General features: G+C 31.2%; 1 protein-coding gene across 1 annotated transcript; it reads right to left on the reverse strand.

Moving 5' to 3' along the window:
• Positions 1 to 3,550: 3,550 nt before the first annotated feature.
• LOC127711787 (sesquipedalian-1-like) lies at positions 3,551 to 10,744 on the reverse strand. The gene has a single exon (XM_052217925.1). It carries the CDS (start codon positions 10,619 to 10,621, stop codon positions 9,866 to 9,868), a length of 756 nt encoding a protein of 251 aa, XP_052073885.1. The 5' UTR covers positions 10,622 to 10,744; the 3' UTR covers positions 3,551 to 9,865.
• Positions 10,745 to 10,787: the final 43 nt, after the last annotated feature.

Here is a 10,787-nt window from a genome sequence, read left to right on the forward strand (position 1 = left end):
TTACCTATCATGGCCCAATATCCAAAATCTAAATACACGGTTAGATTCAGCATATCAAAGAACCCCATATATTCAATTTTTGTTAAAATCAAACAAAGTTAAATTTTGGATCCCGATTTAGACCAATTGAAAACTTGGTCCAAAATCAAAAATATAAATACGTCTTTAGATTCTGTATATCAAAGGACCCCTTAAATTCATTTTTTCAAAAATAAGTTTAATTTTGGACTATGTGGACAAATTTGAAAACCGTTCCCAAAATCAAAAATTTCAATACACAGTTAGATTCAGCATGTCAAAGAACGCCAAGAATTCACTTTTTTTTTTATTTAAATCAAACAAAGTTTAATTTTGGACCCGTTGGGCCTAAATGTGGACCAATTTGAAAGAGGGCCCCAAAATTAAAATCTAAATATATGGTTAGATTCAGCATATCAAAGAACACCAATAATTCAATTTTTGAAGAAATCATACAAAGTTTAATGGTGGACAAATTAAACCTTAATATGGATCAATTCAAAAACAGACCCAAAACCCAAATAATAAATACCCAATTAGATTCAGCATATCAAAGAACCCAAATAATTCAAGACTTTGAATAAAATCATATTGAAATTGCTAAAGAAATAAGCAATTTATACAAAGTATTACAAAAGAATTATTTTTGGCCCCTTTTAACTAAACCGATACGGTTATAACCCTTAAATTCAATCCCAAACTGTATGTTATTATATAACCCCTTGTGGCACAATTAAATAGCAATAAATAGACTTATACTCAAGTTATTGTCCAGAAACTAGAAAATCCTTTTTTTTTTGCCCCTTTCATTACCCTAATTATTAAACGGTTTGGACCGTGATCCCCAAAATCAATCCAAACTTTCCCTTTGAAGTATGGAACCTTGTGGTAAAATTCACAGAGATCCAAATTCTTATACACAAATTATTGTCCTGAAACATGAATAAACTGTTAACACAGAGATATGTCTCGCCTTTTTGTTATTTTGATAATGCAAATGTTGAAATAAAAAATAGCAATAATTAAACATGTAAGTTATGCAAATATTGAAAGTCAATGAACCATGACTGAAGGTACATGGTTATACAATCTCCATTGAAATAAGATGTGCCAATGCTAATACAATAAAATTATTGCATACCAAATACCATTGACTTATCATAAGTCATTCCCTTTAAACAAACCTAAACACAAACATTAACTTGTAAAAGTTTCAAAGTTAATGAACCATGATGAAGGGGTGGGGCTATATTATCTCCATGGAAACGAGACTTGCAAATGCCAATAAATTTGCATACCAAATATCATTGACTTAACATTAGCAGTTCGTCTTTAACTGATCTAATCACAAACTAAAACATGTAAACAAAGCAAAAGTTTGAAAGTCAATAGATCATGACTAAGGGGGCAGGGCCAAATATTCTCCATGGAAATGAGATGTGCTAATGTTAATACAACTGCATACCAATTAACATTGGCCTACCACTAATGGTTCCCCTTGAACTGACCTAATCAGAAACTAATACATGTAAACTGAGCAAAAGTTTCAAAGTGAATAGACCATGACTGAGGGGGCAGGGCCAAATAATCTCCATGGAAATGAGATGTGCCAATGCTAATACAACTGCATACCAAATTTTATTGACCTACCACTAGTGGTTCACCATAAACTAGACCTAATCACAAACTTATACATTGTTGACGCCGCCGCCGCCGCCGCCGCCGCCGGAAACAGCATACCTATGTCTCGCTTTATGACTTCGTCAAGGCGAGACAAAAATGCTTGTTTATGACTCCTTTTTGGTCCCTAATTACTAAAATTTTAAGGTTACAACAATAACCCCTAAAATAAATCCCAACCTTCCAATTGCGATAAGGAACCCTTTGCTCAAATTTAATAGAGATCCATTCACTTATACTCTAGTTATTGTCTGTGAACCAGAAAAAATAGTTGTTTTTGTTAGCCCTTTTTTGGCCCCTAATTATTAAACGATTTTGGCCATGACCCCCCAAAAATCAATCCCAACTTTTCTTTTGAAGTATGGAACCTTGTCGTAAAATTTCATAGAAATCTTCACTCTTATACACAAATTATTGTCCTGAAACATGAAAAATGCTCTTTGACCCGTAATTAATAAACAGCAACTACAATAACCCACAAAATGAATCCCAACCTTCCTATTGTAGTATGGAACATTGTGCTAAAATTTAATAAATAGAGATCCATACACTTATACTCAAGTTATTGTCTGTGAACCAGACAAATAAAAATGTTTTTGTTAGGCCCTTTTTAGCCCTCTAATTCCTAAACAGCTATGACATTAACTCCCAAAATTAATTCCAACCTTCATATTGTGGTGTGGAACCTTGTGCTAAAATTTAATAGAGATATATACCTTTATACTAAAGTTATTGTCTGCGAACCAATTTATTTTCTATGAACCAGTAAAACGGACCTTTTATGGCCCCTAATTACAAAACTGCTAGGATAATACTCCCAAAAAAAAAAACAATCCCAACCATCCTTTAGTGGAATGGAACCTTGTGATAAAATTTCGTAGAGATCCATACACTGATCCTCAAGTTATTGTCTGTGAACCAAAATGTCTTCGGACGCAGACGCAGACATCGCCATAACATAATACGGACGCAAAAATTTTTGCAGTCGTATAAAAATATATCATATATGTTAGGACAGGCCTGAATTGGTGAAATGTGTGTCACTTTAATGGAGCATATCCTAGTACGCTCATATAGTTTTCGCAATTTGAATTCTCAATTGTGCGTAAAGGAGAGAATAATAGTAAAATGGTTAACGGTTTCTCCACATTCCAAAGTGACACGATTGTGCATCTTTATAACATCTTTTTGTCTTAGGCGTGAAAATAAAATATGGATATGAAAAAAACTTCAATAACAAAAAGATAATTTAAAAACTTAACCAAAAAATAACAACCAAGACTGAACAAACAAAGGCAAAACAGAAATTCAAGTCAACAAAGCACGAAATGTAGGTCAGAGTGACTTACTTTTAAGGTTGTTATGATCCTTAAGTTGCACCCTACACCGATACACGTATCTAACTCCGATTTTACTACTTACCATGTATAACGTTTCATTATCTTGAAATCATGTTTTATTCAGTGGAACTAGAGAACACAAAACGTACCAAATGATACGTCAGTTTATGCTTAACCAAAATGTTTGACACCGACAAAGTACACTGAATGATAGACTTTCAGTAGCCAGCAAAATAACATACACGTAACAACATTTTATGAGTTATGAATGTAACCTGTTTTGAACTAGATGACACGATGATCAGGATTTTTTTGTAAGACATACTATCCAACTCGGACACAATAATTTGATTCAGAGTCAACCGACCAGTATTTGCTCTTCCTAAAAATTCCCCTTGCTTGACAGAGAAGCAGCAAATACCAATTTCAAAGTCTTTGGCCTGACCCTATTGGGAATTGAAACCACGATCCCTCAGGTTAATTGCAAAAGGCAAAATAAAAAACACTAAACATTCGTTTGTTAATTAAATATAATTTGTAAAACTGAGATATTTTAAAAAGTTAACAAATACAGTATATTGTAAATAAAAATACAATCTTTTTTCAAAAGACGAATAGAGTACGAGACCAGTGTATTCATACCATTAAGACATATCACAATAAGCAAGATGAGAATGTTTAAAATCTGAAATACAAGCACCATACTGAACACTATGATAGGAAGGCAAAACAATGAAAGAATCTTGATAATTATGGGTCAGTAATGTAAAATGTGTAACTGTCATTAATGCTTTACTAAGTGGACATATATACCAGAGCAGGAACCAATAGAAGAGTGGGATGTACGTAAAAATAAGACAGCAACTAAACAACATAAGCTTTCAAAAAAAAAAAGAAGATTTCTGGAGGACACTGCAGTATGGCCAGTTGTGTTGTAGATTTCAACAACTCGCATGGTTCCCTAGAATTAAATTATCTGTTTAAATGTATTTCACATAATATCCACAGTGAAACTCTGTTCCTTGGTGCTAGCTACTTTACATTTTTTAATATTAAACTTAAAAATTATCACTTTAATGAAACACTATGATTAGTAGCAGTTAACTCATAATATAGATATCTATCAATGAAATGATGTTAAAAGAAGCATCAGTCTACAAGTTGTTTAAGATTTCAGTTTTTAACATAGATTTAAAATATTATGAAAGGCTATTATGTGATGTTTGTTAACATATGTATGGATTCTATTCAAGAAATTAATTATTTGAATAAGCATTGAAATAACAAAAATAATAAAGAATGAAATCAACCTCTAACACATATGCAAAATATAAATTAAATCTGCACGAAAGTCTAAATAAGCCCAAGAAGAATAAATGCTCTGTTGTAAGGTCCTATTTGTAAATGTGTCACACAATGGGGAACTCCTTGGACTTCTAATCAACAGCAAAAGAATAAGTTTAGCAAGAACAATCCTCTGATCATATTGTTTAGCATGGTTTGAATGACACATGAAATTGATTTAATTTTCCCCTCATCATTTTATATAGTTTAAATATAAAAATAAGGAGACATGGTATGATTTCAAATGAGACAACTATCTGCCACAGACAAAATGTCAAGGACGTAAGCAACTGCAGGTCACTATAAGGCCTTCAACAGTGAGCAAGAACCATACAATAAGTAAGCTATAAATAGTCCTAGGAGAACAAAAAGAGAAACCCAGTGGCCTGATTGAAGCTTATTACATTTACAAAAAAAATAGTTATGATAGACAGCAACCAACAACAACCACTGGACTACTGGCTCTAGACTTGGGACAGGTGGCGGAGCACTGCTTCATTCTATGGTGGTAGGGATCTTAAATTTCAGATCAGTATACGTACCACAACAACAATCACATAGTTCATAAAGGATTGATTGATTGTTGGTTGCTCAATGTCCAGTGGCAAATATTGTTCATAAAGGACTAGCTCGACCAACAAAGTAAAAAATGCACAATCACACAGATTTTATCAAGGACTTGCAAGACAAAACATCTCAAACATATAAAGATGTGTTTTGATTATATATGTCCTCTGCTGGTTACTATCTCAATGACATATTAAGTTGTGGCAATCATGTATGTTTTGTGTGGTTTATTCGGTTACTTTTTTACAGAATTCTATCTTGGTATTTACAATATATTAAATATAAATCAGAAGATGTGGTATGAGTGCCAATGAAACAACTCTCCATCCAAGTCACAATGTATAAAAAGTCAAAGTAAAGACTGACAAAAGAAATCATTTTAAAAAATCTTTGCTTTTGATATGTCTTTACATAAAAAGGATATTAAACAGAAATGACCCAATATTTTGGACAGTCCATAAGACCAAACAAAACACCAAAACCAGACTCCTTGAAAAAGACTCAGGTACAAACAAAAACAATCAACAACATATTCAAATACTGTATTAGTGGCTGCAACATGGCCAAATCCAACCTGCAAAACCTTCAGGGGTTTGGGAGGCACCCTTGCCACCTGATCTCATTTAAAAGGACTTCTGACCTTTAAATATGTTAAAAACCGTAAATCATATCAGTTTAGAACTATATAGTTTGCTTTTCAATGACCTTTTGACACGAGGCAATCTTCAAATGTGACTTTGTGACCTGAGGCAATTCTTAAATATGACCTTGTGACCTGAGGCAATTTATGAATTTGACCTTGCTGCCCTTTTTTGTTTGAAATACAACCATCCTTAGATGAACATTTTGTAAAGGCAGAACATAGTTATTGCAATTATTTAATTATCTAATCATTTAATCCTAAAATTTAATAAATTGATAAAAGATAAAATTGATGAAAGAAAACTTTAAAAAAAAAATGGTTACACTTACTGAATGAATGACTATACTTGGCAAGAAACTTATTAACATATAAAGCTGAAAATACACTGCAAAGAGATCAGGGAAAATTAATCTTATATAGAATGAGTGACATAGAGAAACTGAATCCAGATATATTGCTACATAATAAAATAAAACAACATAAAGTAAACCTCTTCAACATATTTTACATTTTGTGAGATTTATTACATGAATAGTTTATGTGTTAATATGCCTTGTATTTCCTTGTTTAAGATGATATAAGATATTATCATGATTATATTAGTGTAAAATCCAAATAATAGGATTGTTACTGAATAACAAAAATAGACAATAAATAATATAAAATTAGTTTAAAACAAAACATCTCAATTATTAAAAAAAATGTTTTTACGTTAAATTAGTATTTCTTGTATGTTTTTCAAACAAATTAACATTTATATCTTCCTGTAATTTCAATGTGAAAAAAAAATGAGATTTTGAAAAACAAGCACATGGGAATTAGGTGTCGAATGGCAGGGGCATTACATTTGTGCCAATTTTTTTTAAAATGCAGTATTTTATTTGCGGCACAGGGTTGTATTTCATTTGCTCCATGGCAGATCTTTGATTTTCTTTAAAATTTCTTAAATATTTTTTTACTTGTTGGGATTTAGTGTTTGAAATATTGTATAAATAACTGTCTGTTATTGAAGACCATATGTTGACCTACAAAGTTATATATATTCCTTTCAGTTTTTTGTGTTTGGTTGCTGTCTAATTGATGCATACCCCATATCTCCTTCTATTCTTGCATGAACAAATCTTTATTTTTCAATAATTTTTATGTAATATATGTTATCTTTTATGCCTTTTAAAAAAGACTTCATCAAGAAGATTATGAATTCAGTGGTAAAATATGATAATCATTGCAAAATGACATGGGTGTGGTAAAATTTCTGGCTTATTTTCAGAAAGTTGGTTTCATGGTTAATATGTTAAACACCTTACGAAAAGGAAAATAACTCATAAAAAAACTTGTTGACTGTAGTTTTCATTAGTTTTTCAGATTTGGGCAACTTAAATAAAATTATGTCACAGAAAAAGCTGACAAATACATGTATTTAATGAAAATAATCTCAATTTTATCATTTAAAAACACTAAATGTGATGGATACATGCATTTCATAAAAAATTCACAAACCCGAAACTAAAAAATGCAATCAACTCTTCTTATAAAACAAACAAAAAACCATTTAAAAGTATCTGAACAGCATCCTGATAAACATCGATTTTGAAATGCCATCTTGTTTCTAGAAATTATAGTATTACATCGATCATGTCCATAACACAATCTATAAGAAATCATTTTTGATAGCATCACTTTCAAGCAATACATTATCACACTAGAGGGGATGCTCATTTCCCAAATACCCCTTTTTTGTAATTTTTTCCAACATCCCAAAAGTTTGTCGTTTCCCTCACATTAAAAGGCCCTGAGAAGAACACTGTGGTAAACAAAGTCATAAAGTACTGAAGACACTGTAAAACTTTCATTTAAATCCAGACATGAATGCAAGAGATGTCAACCTCTTTAGTAAATACACTTGTATGGCATAGGCCATGTTTTGCCATGGGAAACCCCCAAAATCATTTTGATAAAAAAGAAATATACCAGAATAATGCCCTCAGGTAGTAAAGATTCTCTGAAGTTACACTGAAAACAATTACTTATTGTGAAATATTGCACACAAATTGAAGATGGCGAGACAAACAAACAATCAAACAAATGAAAGATAAATGAAATGTAAACTCAAATTGCTGTACCCCCTTTACTTAATTGGGGATGGGAGATATAATAAGCTAATCATGTATTATTTCAGTTACCTCCATCTTAATTATCGCCTGCATTTTGAAAATTTAAAGCCTCACTACACAATGTGTAACCTTAGAAAAACTAAAGAGTTGGACTTATTAATAAGGCATATATGTAACTGTTTAGCCGGATCATTTCTAGAACCTCATAGGTATAAAGATTTTTGGTGTTTGCAGACATGAAGGCAATTGTAGAAGATTAAAACCCCATTCTTGTGAAATTTTATGACATGATATAGTAATTTGCTCCTAAAGAGAAGTGCTAATTTCTAGTACATAATCTGACTATAGGAAAAGGCATTAACAATAGTAATACAATTATCTGGTTAGTACATCAAAGGAAATAAAAATTTAACCATCCTTCCTGGTTGCAAGATCAATTGATTATTGAAACAATTTCTACATAATTCAATTAATGATCATAAAATGTAAACTTCCGTTGATCTACCCCCAAATCTAATGTCAAATTGTTGGAATGTATATAATCTGCAGCTTTTTACTATCTTCTTTATTACTATCCTTTTTAATATGTCTGTATGTGATGTGTTAAATTTTTCATATTACCGATGTCAATACAAATTTTATTTTACATAAGTACTAGTCACAACACTATCTGAACAATGAATTCCTTAAGGCAAAAATCTAAAACGGATTGACCCAAACAGCAAAAATCGGAAACACCAAAATTTAACTATTAATTTTTAATAAAAACACCGTAAATATCCTGAATTATGGTATCTATTGTGCTTCAACTCAGGGAAGTTTCTCAGCTACATCTGATATCCCTCGACTTTCACCCTTCGATGAGATTGTAGCAGAGAAAGTCCCTCTGGTTTTCAGAATCAAGGATTATCTATAATTACAGTCATAACATTGGCCCAGAAAGTGAAAAGGCCTTAACAATATCAACTTAAGAGGTGCTAAACCAGTGGTTATGGATACATGCATCATTCTTCACCAAACTTTCATGATATAATACATACTTTGATCTTTGAGTTACAATATATATATATGTATTAGATAAAATAAGCATGATAAAAAATTCTCTGTTTATACATTGTTGTGCATATAGAATCCACCAATTAAAAAACAAACACAAAGACAAAATACATGATGAGTACTCATTAAAAGACCCTAAACATGCTGAAGGTGGCACAATAACCATGTGATAACCATATCTGATCAAGTATGATCACAACATTTGCTAAAATATCCAAAACATCTGAAAATTGTGTTTCTTTGATATACGGGTAGAATGGGTTTGAAAATATGTGCTTATAAAAAGTCTTAAATGTTTATGAGAAAAATAATGCATTTTTAAAGACTTTCTGTAAAATAGAAACAAAACATTTATCAAATCACTGCAGAAAATTTTAAATTAAAAGCATTATGAATAAAATGATGAAACCATATTAAAATTTCTATTCAAATTGCAATATAGAATATAAATAACAGTTAGTGTTTAGCAATTATGGGAATGTATAATCAATTATATTTCAATTTAATTATAATTCATTTTAATATAGATATATATATATATTTTAAAACAAAGTAAAACATGAAAAAATGTAAGTTGAGGTTAAATTTTTATTTCTCTTTACTGACACGAAGACTGCCTTTACCAGTTTAAAAATGATAAAATTGACAGTTTAATATGTAAATAAAATACAAAATAAGTTCATTGTTATTTCACTTTCTCTTCATCATCAATTCAGGATCATACATAATTGATTGTAAGCATCAGTTTGCTTTCAAAGGGAGATAATTGATCGTTTTGAGATAATTGTTACAACAATATCATGATTAAAGTAATTGTACTATCAAAGTCTTTCAGTAGTCATGGTAGTAGTAATTTAAAATCTTAAAATAACAAATACCCTGTTATGCTCAATGTCAGGGGATGTCTGAAGTATGAATAGATAGGATTTACTTTGTATACCTTCAGCTATGTAACTGGGTTTTAAAAAGTTGGTAATCATTAAAATAAATAAATAAAATGAATTATAATTTAAATATAAGACATCAAACTACTAAAATGGGAACACAATACAACCATTATGTGTAACACATGTATTCCATGATTGGATTAACAATGTTTTTGGCTATACACTGGAACTTGTTAGATCTTCAACCAAACATGATGTCCTTGCACCCCATAATTCTTTCATATGTTTGATCTGATTCCCATATTCTTCATGCATTTGAGCAAATGTTTTATGTTTCGGTTTTGCATCATCATAAAAATGAAAATTAGCGGAGTCTGTCAAGCATGTCAAGTTTTCTTCTGAGGTATTGAACGGGTTAAATCTTTTCAAAGGTTGTGTGATATTTTCAACTGATTCTTCCGTATTCTCCTGATATGAGTTTCTTTGGTCTAAATTTCCATAAGTTCCTGATAAAATAAGACTGTCTCTCATTGCATCCTCTACAAGTTTTGCATCTTCATTTAGATCCTGTAATTGTCTATGAAGTTCTGACACCATAAGTTTCATATAATCATAACTTGCTCTTGAAAGGACTTTCATCCATGCTTCCATATCCTCTTGTGAATCTGCAGCAATAATGTAAGTCCTACAACCAGAGGCACTAAATTTTACTTGAAAAACAAACCCGTCTGTATCCTCTGACAACTCTATAGTACATCCTTCAAGTATAATAACTCCTATAGGTTCTTTGTCATTGCGCTTTTCATAGTAAAATAATAAATTTCCTTTCAACACAAACCATCTCCTTTGATAACCTTTATTAAAATCTCCTCTTTTCAGTAAATATCCTTCTTTGTCTGCTGGGGCTCCTGATGAAGCAAATTTAGTTAAACTTTTGTCATTTATTTTCATTTTATCCTTGTGTCTATTCATCAGATTAACAGGAAAGTTCACAGTTTATGACCTGAGTTTTTAAGTAGCTTATAAATACACCAAGCAACTTCCTATTTAGGTTTCACTGTGTCAGTGATGTCACTGTCATGGAGCATTTCATACTTACTTTCATTTTCAAAGTGAAAGTGGGCGTGGCATTCAAGGG

Source organism: Mytilus californianus, unplaced genomic scaffold (genome assembly GCF_021869535.1).
Source record: "Mytilus californianus isolate M0D057914Y unplaced genomic scaffold, xbMytCali1.0.p SCAF_8, whole genome shotgun sequence".
NCBI lineage: Eukaryota > Metazoa > Mollusca > Bivalvia > Mytilida > Mytilidae > Mytilus > Mytilus californianus.